The 13,790-nt window shown below is 39.6% G+C and overlaps 2 protein-coding genes across 2 annotated transcripts in view; both read right to left on the bottom strand.

The window, feature by feature from the left end:
* The window catches only part of cunh8orf34 (chromosome unknown C8orf34 homolog), a 56,494-nt gene extending 46,461 nt beyond the window's left edge, over positions 1-10,033 (bottom strand). Inside the window, exon 1 of the mRNA XM_071485276.1 lies at positions 9,447-10,033. Within this exon, the coding sequence (XP_071341377.1) occupies positions 9,447-9,515 (69 nt within the window). The 5' untranslated portion in view covers positions 9,516-10,033. The remainder of the gene's footprint in view (positions 1-9,446) is intronic.
* Positions 10,034-10,311: 278 nt separating this feature from the next.
* The window catches only part of prex2 (phosphatidylinositol-3,4,5-trisphosphate-dependent Rac exchange factor 2), an 84,995-nt gene continuing 81,516 nt past the window's right edge, over positions 10,312-13,790 (bottom strand). Inside the window, exons 40-41 of the mRNA XM_071485275.1 lie at positions 13,174-13,241; positions 10,312-11,398 (exon numbers count right to left, since the gene is read on the bottom strand). Coding sequence (XP_071341376.1) covers positions 11,353-11,398; positions 13,174-13,241 — 114 coding nt within the window. The 3' untranslated portion in view covers positions 10,312-11,352. The remainder of the gene's footprint in view (positions 11,399-13,173; positions 13,242-13,790) is intronic.

The following is a 13,790-nucleotide window of genomic DNA, read 5'->3' as shown; positions in this document are numbered from 1 at the left end:
GTGTTTTGCTCCTATGGCACAAGCTGCTGAATGAGCTAATGCACCTTTGCATCTTTGTGTCCTTCACCATCCCCAATAATATCATAAAAAAAGCATAAAGACATATTATAAGAAACAAATCCCACTGAATCTCCATGGTGGATAAGCATACATTACACACATATACACATATAGAACAGAACAAGGTAACCGTATCTGACACTTTCACTTTCTATGGTAATGATGTGTTTTAAATAACATGAGTCCTGTTTGAGAAGCCCATGCAGTTTGACTGGTAATCATATTTTCTTTGACAGGAACCATAGTCAGATGTAGACTAAAATTTGGGTCAACATTTCTATATACAAGTAGACTTTAATGCTATTTGGCTTGGAGTGGCTTGCATCAGCAGAACAGCATCCTTAGCATAGGTTATGTGTGTGTGCATGAGTGTGTGAGAGAGATAAAGAGAGGCAGAGAGCCTCTGTATCGCTGTTCTATAAGCAGGCCAATAGGTGGCATAAGCAACTGAGACATGGAGTCTATATCTGCGCAGAGCTGTTGTCAGAGCGAGATATCTGTGTGCCCCAGGCAGTTTGGTTTGGCGGTGGCTGTCAGCCAATCAAGAGACACCCATGTCCTTGGAAGCTCTCAAGGACTCTCTCCGGGTACAATGACAATCATGATACTCTCACTGACGCTCCCTGCATCTCTGCAACTTAAACAAACTCCCTAAACTGAGAGTGGACAGAGTCTGAGAAAGGAGAGGCCAATAAACAGGGAAAGCTCTGAAGGTCATACATGGGTGGTAGATTGAGGGAGATGTCCACAGAGAGAGTTTCACTGTGGAATAAAATGGGGTAAAAAGGAAGAGGGAGTATTAACAGGGTGGTGAGTAACAACAAGATCAATCTATGGTGACAGGGACCATCCACCCTGCTCAAGTATCCTTATGAGTTTAACAAATCTTCCAAAACTCAAGGGGTTCTTTTTTATTTCTGACTATGGACACTTTTCTCTTGTGGGAACCAAAGGGGGTATCATGAACAAAGTCCATGAAAACAGAGTGGTAAAAAAAAAAAAAAAAGGTGGATTCAAAAATTTGATATCGTCAAAGTTAATGCAGCTACATAAACTCTACTACAGACTTTGCCTAAGCTTTACTCTTTCTCTCTTGTCAGACTGCGAGCTGATGAATTTCCACCTGAGTTGTTGGAGACTCCTCATGGACTGTGAGGAGGCACTGAACCACCAGCACACAGTACTTACTCTGCTCAGGCCAGATTTCTATCCTGTCTGTGTTCCTGGGAGGCAGTACATCCACTAACACATCTACTGAATTGAGACTACTGTGTCCATATACTTTATGTATGAGGATAAACATAGAGATTGCAGCAATATACCTGATGCATTTACAATATTATTTTGCATGGTTAAAAGTCACCATCACCTGGGGCGACCCAATAGCTGGGTGGTTAGGCTGCGTACCGTGTGAGCGCAGATGCTCTTAGCAGGCGAGTCGATGGTGTATATTCTGATTTAAAACCAATCAACTCACAATCTCTGAAGCTGTGGCTCTGATCAGCTGTAAGACCTGGCATCGTTTCTTCACCATTTGTCCTTGTGTTTAAAAAAAAAAAAAAAAAAATTAAATGCAGCTCTTCCAAGATTCCCACAGGGCTCACTGTCCCTGTCGCCTGTACTAGAGGCCTCTGGCTGCCATTGATTTATCATTGATTTATTTGTCAGTGAAATATGGGAACACAGAGTCATATCACAGGGTATTTAAGGTGACTGTGTGGCTGCTTTGTACACAGAAAAAGGTCATTATTGGAAAAAAGAGAACGACGTGACGAGCAAGTTTAGGTGAAGATGAGAAGAGAGTGAGCGAAAGATGCCACTGGAAGAGATCCAGACCTTGAATAAGAGACAGGAGCAGAAGAGGAGACCATGGGAGAGGCAATGTCACCTAACCAGGCTTGCACTACCAGATAATACTCATCAGAGGAGATGCTTTTATCTGCCTCACTCACTCCATCGTGCTGCACTGCTTCAAGTCCATTTTCATCTCTGCATGTTTTGCAGTAGCACAAATGCTCCTATCTCTTTGGTGGAATTTTTAGCATGAGTAATGGGGCGCTGGCTCATCAGTTATTTTCATTTTTTGATATAAATGCAAAATAAACATTCGGGGTCTTAGATTATTTTGCGACTAAAGTAAATAGTTTTAAGCATTTTTCATTTGAGTTTTGCCATGTGTTAAATAAAAAAAAAGATCTTTTCTCTCATCTTTTGACTTTATTCTGCTATAATTGAAATTCTCCTCACTCTAATCTGATGTCTCTGCATCTGACAGATATCAGTGCAGTTCCTCCACTTCCCTACCACAAACACGATCTCCAGGATGTTCCAGGACATTAAGCTGAGAGATTCCATCACTATACTCCACAGGATCCTTTGCTATCTCATATCGTTGTATGCTGTACTTCACATAGATGGAGTCTAATTGCTCATCTTTCTCTGTTCCTAACCTCAATAAAATACTGCATACTATCTATCTGAAGTCTTCTTGTTAAACAATTTTATCACATTCTTTGTACAAAACAATTATCCAAATAACTGAAAACTAGAATTACCGCTTCATAGTTGTATGCCCCTGCCACTCACACTAGTTCTAACCCTGCTCTGTTAAGTCTTGAGTTATGGCTAAAAGAGTTTTGTGAGGTCACAGTGACCTTGACTTTTGACCTTTAACCAGCAAAATCTAATCAGTTCATCTGGCCGTCACAGAGGTATAAAAATAATCAAATAATTAAAATAATCCTTAGTTGCAGCCACATAAACTCAGTTACAGATTATTTGATTTAGTCCAGAAGGCAGTGAATTGTGAAGTGCTGCATATTTAAATGACTTTAGTGTCAAATCAACCTGGCACTTTTCAGTATAGTTTTTGGCAGTCACTTTCCTGTGTGCACATACACTCTGAAAAGGCTCTGAAAAGGCTGTAACTTTGGATGATAGCTACTTGATTTGATAAACTGAGGCTTAAGGCTCATATTAGCTTCAGATAAGCTCTGGAACAGTTTTTGCACAGAATGAGGACTGTGGATTTTGTCTTTCATCAATTACATTAGAAACATGTTACTGTAAGCAGAGGTCATTTCACAGTCAGTATGAATGATTATAGCGAGAAAAAACTGCTTTAATGTACATATGGGCACTTGGCTATTGATTAAAGACAGACTCGAAAAAAATATGAACCTATGCTTTGATATAAGTACATTGGTTACAGCTGTTTTGATCCAGATAGCAGTGAATTATGTAGTGCTGCATATCTATTAGATTTTCTATTTATGGCAATAGAAAAAAAACACATCCAACAAGGTAAATACATTCAACTATAAAGTATATGATGATTTACTTATGAAGCAGTTGATTTGAGCACAACTGCAACATTTTTTCAAATCTTGAATCTCTATAACAGCAAATAATATTTAACAGACACTTTCAGCTGACATGAAAAAAAAAAAAAAAAAGAATTTAACACTCAGAAAAAAAGCTAATCTGCATCTTTGGGATTGTGTGGGTGTTGTTTGATCACATTTTGATATATTGATTGATAAATCCTGATTGGTGCACAAAATACATGACACTGCATTTTTTCAGACAGAGCCCCACCCACCTCAAACAACTGAGAAGAGCAGAGCCTAAAAAATATGTGTAAGGTTTAATAACCAAAACTGCTCAGTCTTCTTACTTGAGTAGAAAATGTTCTTGTAGGACCCCTTCACTCACAGTAACAAGCTCACTGACAAAGACGATTCGGCACAAAGCACACCCTCTTTCAGGACCCCAGTATATACATGTGTGCACAGACACATACATACTGTATTAACCCCTCTTTAGACAAACATACACACACATACAGTACAATCATTAGTCACCAGCTGAACAAATAAAGGCTAACTGTCAAGTCTGTGTATCAGATGATCAGTTCTCCCGTACCACCAGCATGACTATTAATTACACACAGCAGTAAGCCGTCACCATCCTCAGGCTGTAAGTGGACATGATAACTTTATTAGCATGCAGCACAGACACTGTACTCTGTCTCCTTCTCTTTCCCGTACTCTCACAAATCGCAGACACTCCCAGTCACCACCTTATACTGCATGCTCTAAATCTTCCTCATAGTGGACTTCACTCATTGTCTCACTGCTTGATCTCCCAGATATCCTTTGCTGTCCCCACCCCCCTACCCGCCATCCCCTTTCCCTCTTGTATTCCCTCCGGACTGGCCTTAGGCTGCCTATTCAGCTGCCTGTCTTGTAGTAATTACTCCACGTGTACCTGAAGGGGAGCTGCATTAACCCCTGCATGTCTGTCAAGGCTGTCACTGAATTTGAATGAAAAATTATATTTATGAAAAATAAAAACCAAAACATGGTCTAATTGGTTATGCCAAACTGTTTTTGACAGTGTTGATGTCTAAATGTGAATTTTAATGCCTTCCTCTGGACCCACAAAAAAAGCGAATGGCCTCGTTTCAGTTTTCACGTGGTGCCATAACAAACTGCCACAGGAAATTGCAAATTGCATATGTACTGATTGTATTGACTTTTAGCATGCCTTCACAGTTTGTTAATAGGATTTTAAAATCAACATTAGAGTGACTGTTTCTGTGTTTAGATGTAAATATATACTAAAATAACCCTCTAGAATAGAATAGTAGGATGAGGTGAAAAAATAAACATGAACATAATAACAAAGCAACCAACCACTGAGGTAAAATTACTAGTTTTTGTTTTTTTATCTAACATGTGGGAGGTATGCCAATGACAGAGTAACCCTGTCAGAGAGAAATGTTTCCAGGTGTGTTTGCACTGGAGATGTAATAAGACCTCTGATGGATTCTGTTGGATGTATAACCAAACCTCTCTGCTTGTGCTAAACTGGTTATGTGTGTTTTGTCTTTAAGGTCAAGTATAACAAATCCTGACTCTGATTATCTGTGATGAATGTCCATAGATTTTCTTTAATTTCTCTGTAACTATACAGGAAATATGATTAAAAGACACAAAAACAAGTTGCATGCACACAGAAATAACATAATTTCACTAGGAAACAAGGACAGAACATGCTGCTAATATAGTAGGTGAAAATAGCCTGAACCCAATCACACCAAGTCCAATACATTACCCCATAAGGGAGTGGATCAATAGGTCAGGCAGTGTGTCTGTCCTGCTTGGACCGACTGACTCTTTCCAGTACTGCAGGGATGCACTAGTGAGACCCTGAGAGCAGCAGATTAGAACTACACAGCTGAGCGGGTTCCCGTGAACCTTTTTCCATGTGGATGAATATACTGTATAATTCCCTCAGAGCAAAGTCATTAAACTTTACTATAAGTTGCAATATCAATAGCAGCAACAGAGCAGCTTTCAATTCCTATACCTTAACTCAAAGTATTGGCTGAAACTGAGCGCAGATTCAATACCAGTGCTCTTTCCTTTTACTTATTGACTTCAAATCTGTAATTTTCACTGTGCAGAACTAATTAGGATCATTCTTCTATGTGAAAGGAAATCTGAGGCTGTAACTACACATCACTTCTATAACAGAGAGAGAAAAATATGTTGTATAGCAGTCATAAGAAGAGTACAAAGTTAATTAGCTTATTGATGAGCGTCAGTGCTTTACATTCCCATTGTGCGTGTGTGTACGTGCTTTTGTGGCCAATAAAAAAGTAATGCAAACCTGATCCATTTAATAAAATTTGTATCAGAGCCAATACCAATCCAGTTTATCACTCATCAGGGCTTCATTAATATCAGCAAGTGATCATAAAAAGCCCTGGGCTGAGACCAATACTCTTATATCAGCAGAACTATATTCAAACTATTAAAGTTACTAAAGAAGAAGTCAGCGTTTGTCATGAACAATGACACCCAATCTTCCACAGAGCACTTTTATAACTCACCATTTGACTGTTACACCAATTCCAGTTCAATCCACTGACACTTTTTTGTCAAAACTACACTTACATGACCCATCAGTTCCCTGTTCAAATGAGCAGTAATATTGCTTTAGATTTGATTGACAGATCACAGCAGGAAGGAACACGAGAGTGGGTTTTATACTCTGCGATAAAGGCAAAGTCTGCTCCATTTTCACCCACTGGTGCTACGAGTTTAAATGTCAGAAGTTTACAGTTAAATCCTGCAGATCCTCTTTGATAATACAAAGACTAAGGAATTCTACAGATTCTGTCATACAGTTGAAGTGATTCTGTTGCAATGACAATGCCATACATGGGGGACTTTTATCCTTTGTATGTTGCAATAATGCTGTAAGCACCACACATATGCTTGCTGTATCTTTTTATGATTAGTATCAGATGATAACAAAGGATCCTGAGCATGTGGTCTTCAGCTTGCTTTAATGTTTATACTGACTACAATTCTTAATGCAACATAGACGTATGAAAGGTCATGCTGCACTTAAACTATTAAGTGATTGGAAAACAGTAGGTGTTTGAAAAGAATATCAATATCAAGTTGCTGACAACAATCTGGGGTGCAATTACTTCAATTATTATGAAAGGCAGCTTCACTTTTTAGATAATATTCCATTGGTGTTGACTCAGCGTGCTATCTCTGCAAAGCAACCATTTCATTAGTGAGAGGGGAAAAAAAAAAAGAAAATCAATTCTCTGGCAAATCATAAGCTGTGTCTCATCAGAATGAGTAAATGAACCCCCGCTTCTGTTACACAGACGCTTTATAATGCTGCAGCTGTGTGTTGGGTATGAGGAAGAAGTTATGGGGGGGGGGGGTTGCAGATGAGTGTGAGAGAGAAATAAGGAGAAAGCACAGTATGTGGTAAAGAAATTGATTACATTGAGGGGGTGTTTATGCAACATGAAGTAAGAAACCCAGGGTGTTCATTTGATATAACTCAAGAACAAACTCTTGCATCTGAGAGGCACATACATAATGCTACATACTTTTATTATACGGCAAAATTAAGATCACCTTTTAAATGAATAATGCTAGGAGGGTTGCTGTTTTCCTGCTCACATGGAAACCAACCAGGCAATCCATTTATTCTTTCTGTGGAAATGATGTCATTTACTGCAGAAACTCGCAGTGTGATGTCACTGCATTGCATGCAGTGCATTGCCTCAACCCTTGAATTATTGGTTTTGGTTCAGATTATAGCCAGTTCATTACTGTTACTGGTCATCATGTTGGTTTCCCTTTTATATTGGCTGTATCTGCGCTATAAGCCAAGTCAAATCATGTCAGCCCAAAATCACAAATTTGCCTCACAGGGATTTACAATATAATCACACCACAGACCGTTATTGTCACTGTTAGTATGTTATGTGTTGTAATACACTTGTAACCATGGACAACAGAAAATTACTTATATTTCTGCATAGTGCTCTTGTAATTGGAAGTTGTTTCGTGCCATTTTAACTGATGCATTTTACCAGCAAGGGTTGTACTCATGTCTGAATGGCAATCAACATTTCAGTGAGCTCTTTTTGGTTTAAGCAGCACAGCAGAGCAGCCGTATGATTACATCTGCTGCACCAATTCTCTCCATCTGATCAGAAAGAAAGTTACAAGAAGGATTCCAGCCTCTCTCCTGGATTCTTCCAATAAAGAAAAACTTGTATCTTTACACCTGAATGCACATGGATGGGTTTTCTTTGTGACAAAAATGAAACGGCCGAGGTTTTTCAAGTGCAACACCAGGGTAGCAGCTACATCATTTTCTCGTGAGGAGAGAGGCATCTCCTCTTACTATACCTCTTTCTCCTTACCTTCAAAGACCTGTCAGTTACCCCTGCAGGTCCACACTGCACAGTTCAGCCTCACAATGTACATCATCTACTGTCTCAATACTGTGAACAGCTCAGCAATGATCCATGTCATTGTTGGTCAGAATAAAAAGTCTACATTGTATTTTAAGGACACATGTCAGGATTCAGTACAAAGCAGCAGGTAAAAGCTAAACTACATAAGCTCATTGATCTTTGGAACAAAGGTGTTACTTGATCAGCACCACAAGCTGCACCTTCAAGTCACACAAAGCACTTTAATCATTTTCAAATGTAAGATGACAGATACAGTTTAATTGTGCACAGAGGCAAAAAAAAAAAAAAAAAAAAAAAAAAGAGAGAAACACGGACAGGAGAACTGAGACACAGAGCAGAGGGGAAGACAGGTGGAAGAGGAAGATGGAGGGAGGAAAAACAAACAGAGAGAGCACACAGAGGACTATCATTGTGCAGTTGAGCCTCAGTGACTGCTGCGGCCTCGCAATAAGATTTCCTGTCTTCTTCTCTGGTTAAACACACGTTAGGCATGATGTTCTCTGTCCACGGTGCTGAAACAAGCCTCACTATAATGCTCTTACATCCATTTAACATGCAGTTCATGTTTGTGTGTGTGTGTGTGTGTGTGCTGCTACTACATGTCCAGATGAGGCACAGGACTGAAACGTCAGCACTTTGCGAAACACATCGTGTGCATGTGAATACTGCTTTGCCATGAACACAGAGCATGTCTGCTGTATCCCCATTTGCTTTTCATGGTGATGGTGATATTACAGTTGTCATTCTTGTTTAACTGAGAATGACAGACTCAAAGATCTGCTGCATCTCATTCAAAAGCCTGTTGGATGTTTTGTCTTTCCATCTTTGCTCTGACTATGCATCCCACCTGTGCTGCCCTGCTTTCAGCAATAGCCTAAATCCAATAGCAAACAACGGATGAAGTCATGCTCTCCCCTGGGTTGCTTAGATGCCACAGTGAGACGAACACACGGGATGAACACACAGATCCCCTGACTGACAAACAGACAGAGAGGCAGGTAGATAAGCTGTGTCCTCTGTAGCCGAACGTACAGCAAAGCCAACCCTGCTGAAATATGTACTACAACTGGCTTCCCTAAGTGGCCACAACTTCAACAAACTGTAACAGCATTGAGTCAGGCAGTGGCAGGACAAGCTAAATCATCTCATCTCATTTCATCATCTTTTGAAATGTAAATCACTGGAAGGGCTAAACATGCAAATGTGAGGGGCAAACACAGCAGCCAGTCTTCCCCTTTTGTGTTTCTGTAGCCCAGCATCTCATTTTAAACGGAGCGCAGTGGGACGTTTCAGTCTAAAGACAATCAGACACCAAGGTGCATAAAAAAAATAACAATAATATGAACGGTTTTCCATTTGAACAGCCGATTGCTAAAACATCTACAGAGCAAGTGTATATAGGGAGGAATAATAGAGTTCAATGCATCCTCAGTTACTCCAGTGTGACAGGTCCATTGCAGATGTGCGCTCATCATTTAGCATAAACTATAAATTCAAGCTGATTAATGTTGTCTGGTGCAAAGCGACGGTCCTTCAAATTGGCAGCCAAGTTCCGAGTTGTTAGACGAATTTGAGCACTCACCTCAAACAAGGGTCCGATTTTATTCTTCTCCAGATACGACTGAATTCTTGACTGTTGTGGAGACGCCATGAAGAAACTGTTGTGCCTCGCAAGAGCTTTTAGCAGGATGAAATCATGGGGTGAGCCGGTGTCATTCGTCCTTCAAGGGGCGTCTCGGCGACTAAAATGTGCCAAAAAAAATAAAAAAATAAAATAAAAATGTCATCAAGTGGGGCTGCAGTGGAGCCACGGTAAGTTCAGACGGGATGCGTCAAGTGCGGAGCAGGCGGCTGTGAGCCCGGCTCATTGTGGAGACTCAGCCCGGGACCGTCCCCAGCTTGTCGCCTCACTGACTCTCCGGCGGCGGCGGCGGCTTCCCGATAGAAGCCAATGGCACAGCAGCTCTGTGACAGAGATTACAAATCTTCCGCTCACTGGCTGCCCGTGTTAACTGTGCCACCGCCACTCCCATTTATCCGGCGAGCTCAGCCTAGCCCGCCGTGGTGCTCTGTGGTCTCAGCGCAACCGTGCGCCTCGTAGCGCGTCCACCTGAACCTGCGGCGGAAATGTTTCGCCGATAAATCACACGTGCGCCTCTGCACCGGTCCACGCAGGTGCAGCTCGTTCCGCTAATTAGCGTGAGAAATAAATAAATAAATAAATAAATAAATAAATAAATAAATAAAAAGTTCAATAAACCTTCTTTCAACCAGAATGAATTTAACAGCAGTGACAGTGTGCCAAAATAAAAGAGCTGTTTCAAGACAGCAGTGTTTTGCACGACGCAAGTGTTAAGCTACATGTTAACTACAGAAAAAAAAAAAAAAAAAACTGGTTGTGGTGATTTGGTGGTGCGGGTCAAAAACTACTACTAGACGTGTCCGTCCACTGTTATCAGCTTTAATATATTTTTACATACTGTATACATGACAACATTTTAGTGTTTTGAGGAAAAATCTGCAGCAAATGTTGAGCGTCATTTTTACACTGATGAAACGGAGACATACATGATATATGGAGGAACACTACTGGAGCTTATTGATGCAGGTTATTATCACTTGGTTGTTTGCATAGTATTGAGCTAGTTATCCACTCTACAATGATAACATCCAATAAGTAACACAAAGAGACACTTTAATCCTGAGTACTGTCAATATAAAATAACAGAATATATCTCATAGCTCTACTTCCAAAAACCTATTATATGTTAATACTGATAAACCATTGGGAATCTTCATATGCATGCATATAACAGTCGTAGAAATTCAAAATCAATGGGAAACAAGAGCATGACTTTCATTTTTGCTAAATTTCTATATTTACAAGCGAATAAAAATCATATTGAGGAATGTTACAAAACACACATTCATATGGTTATCAAATACTGACAGAATGAATAAAGCATGGATGCCAGAGAACAGAAGCAGACAAATAATTGGCTAATTTGAACAACTACAATGCCAAATTACATCCAATCTCCTTTTAATCAATATTATCTTGCTTGTTTCATATGTAAATTAAACTAATAACAAAAAATGCAAATGTCCCTCATGAAAACAAAGATAATTTTCAGCCCATAATGTGTAGACAGTGAACTGATTGGGTTCATTCCATTTTACTGAGCTAATTTAACTCCATTCACGTTTACTCATTCGGAAACATCTCCTCGTCAGATGCGTTACAAAATTTAAAAAAAATCAAAATATGTATAAAGTACAACAGTGAAAAATATAAAGTATTAAAATACTATTTACGTTTTTTAAATTTCTATTTACACACAAGGCAGCTATGATGAACATATAAAAATGTTCAGTAACTGTTTTTTATTAGGTGGAGTCTTCATGGGTGGAGGAACGACTTCAAAAGCTGAATTCTTGGGATTCAAAGCTCTCCAGGACTTCTTCAGCATCTTCCTGGATGCAATGCATTATGGGTCCCCATCTGGGGGTGGAGGCAGGCACAGCTTGTACAACCTGATCAGAGAAAGACATGTGCAAAAATGGCAATCATTTAAATTCCAATATAGAGTACTGTAAACACTGCACAATCATCAGTCAGCAAGAATTTTTCTCTTCCCTGAAAAATTCTCTGTTAATTGCAAAGGAAATGTAACCAGACGTAACTTCGGTTTCAAAAAGAAAGATATCAGCGGTGGAGAAATAATTGCCCTTAGTAGCACACATTCAGTTTTGCACTACAAAGTCAAACATAATTAACCATATTCCACAGTGAAAAATGATTTCAGAGTTTAGTTTTCCCATCACAAGTGTTGTTGGTACAAAGTAAACTGCACATACTATAGCCTGGTAATATTCATGAGGACAGTTTTTATAAATCTGAAATGTTTCGTGTTTATCCTTTTTTTGTTTTAAATGCCACATAAGTTATGCAGTAGTTACAGCTGTTTGCATTTGTAAGAAAGCCTGCGTGCATATAATGTCCATGAAAAATCCTCCCAATACACCTCTCACAGTCAGGAATCATGTGTTCTGTTCTGCTGCCTTAATGAACAGAAAACATTACTTTTGCAACACTTGATTTTATGTCATTCATAATTGATCAGCGTCTCGCTACTCTCAGTACAAATTTCTCCATTATCAGCTGCATCTCTTGCATCTTAATAGCTCTATTATCTTTTAAATAATCAGCTGCACCACTCACATCTTTTTGGTTTTGAAGAGACTCACTTTGCATCACATGGCTGCAGGGTAAACTGACACAGTACATCACTGCCCCTTTTTTTATCTACTCCTCAGTGACTGTGAGAATCTCAATCTTGTAAGCAACCAGCATATCTCATGACCCACAAAGTAGACTTAAATATTCCACAGCACTCACTCACAGTGTAACAATTATGACATAACCCTAGTGAGAGTGCAGCAATTTTGTTCTGCTACCACAATGTCTCAACACTAATCATCCCGCTACTTAATTGTATTTGTCAATTTCACTAAAAGGTTCAAAATGGCTGCCTGTTACACAAAAGCGTATATGTCACAGCCAAATGACTGAGGCGGTCCTTGTGCTCATCTTGGAGAACAGGGAGCTCCCTTCTAATGGAACCATTTGGACACTGTCCTGCACAAAAAGCGCACACACAGAGCTACCTAACTGCACAAATACATGCACTTTTGAAAAAGCTGAATTCAACTGACTACACAGAGATGGACACTGTGATGGACATGTCGTATCAGTAGTTTAAAAAATGTGTTTAAATTACTGCTGACCATTTAAATAATTAGCTTTAAGTGAACACTTAGTCCATTTTATTTCAAATTTATGCTACAGCCATATGATAAGGTGGTTGAGAGCAGGAGCTGTCAAGAGTCAGCAGAAATTAGTGTATGTTGTTGGGAGTGTTTAAATCCTGAAATATACACATTGAGCAAAATAATGATTGTGTTTCTTACTGCCTGTTTCCATCTTCAGTGGCAAACACAGCGTGACTTAGTGGTTATGCGCTTTATGTGATTTGAATGCAGACTAGCATCATTTTCAAATCAGAGTCCCTGAAAGCATGAAGACGAAAGAGAATTCAAAACAGTCCTTGCTTACAACTCCATTACCTTGAGTATCTTGAGCAGATTTTAGGTCTCTCAAAATGAACATTTATGCAACATTGAGAAGGGTCACAGATACTGTAAGGTGATTTTTAGATAATGGGCTATGACATGCAAAGCCTGCTAAGGCCCCTTAATTTGATAGGCGGATGTTAGCCCACATGGACAGGACGTGACTGCAGTTTTACCTTGGCACTGATGACGGTGTGCGATCCCTCACTCCTAGATTCTTGGCAGAATTCTGGACTCTTGCCCCCTAACAGAAAAACAGACATCGTGGATCAGGTTGAAATGCAACAGCTATAAATAGGAGCTAGGAATAAAACCATAGAGAGAAGAGCTTAGACAAAGCTTAGACAGTAAGCCAAAGAACATTTTTGCCCTCTGAGTATTGATAATGTTTTCACCCACAACTTTATATGCGGAAAAATTACAGTGAAGAGTCTGGTGATTCAGCTTTTCTTAGGAAATAATACAATACAATAATAATTGCTGAGTAATATTATTCAAATTCTCTACAATCTGAAATTATATGAGAATTTCCAACACTAGAGTACTGAGCAATTTTGAGGTCTTGCGTATTTTAGATGTATAACTCATTGTAGGTTGATAGTTTCCCCTTGCACTTGGTTGTTGAAGAGATTTGCTTGCGTATTTTAAAAGTCAGATGGGCCCAGAGATGTCGTCAATGGGCTGAACAGCTCCTATTGTCGGCAGAAGTGGATGATGCATGTGGAGAACATAAGATTTAAACTACAGCTGCAGTGAGTCGACCAACTGTCTGCTTTCCAACTATGTGTGCAAA

The sequence above is a fragment of the Trachinotus anak genome, unplaced genomic scaffold (genome assembly GCF_046630095.1).
Source record: "Trachinotus anak isolate AG129_WGS33_773 ecotype Australia unplaced genomic scaffold, CSIRO_AGI_Tana_v1 ptg000009l, whole genome shotgun sequence".
Classification (NCBI taxonomy): Eukaryota; Metazoa; Chordata; class Actinopteri; order Carangiformes; family Carangidae; genus Trachinotus; species Trachinotus anak.
The sequence above is the reverse complement of the archived record's forward strand: the minus strand, read 5'-3'. Positions and strand labels throughout refer to the sequence as shown.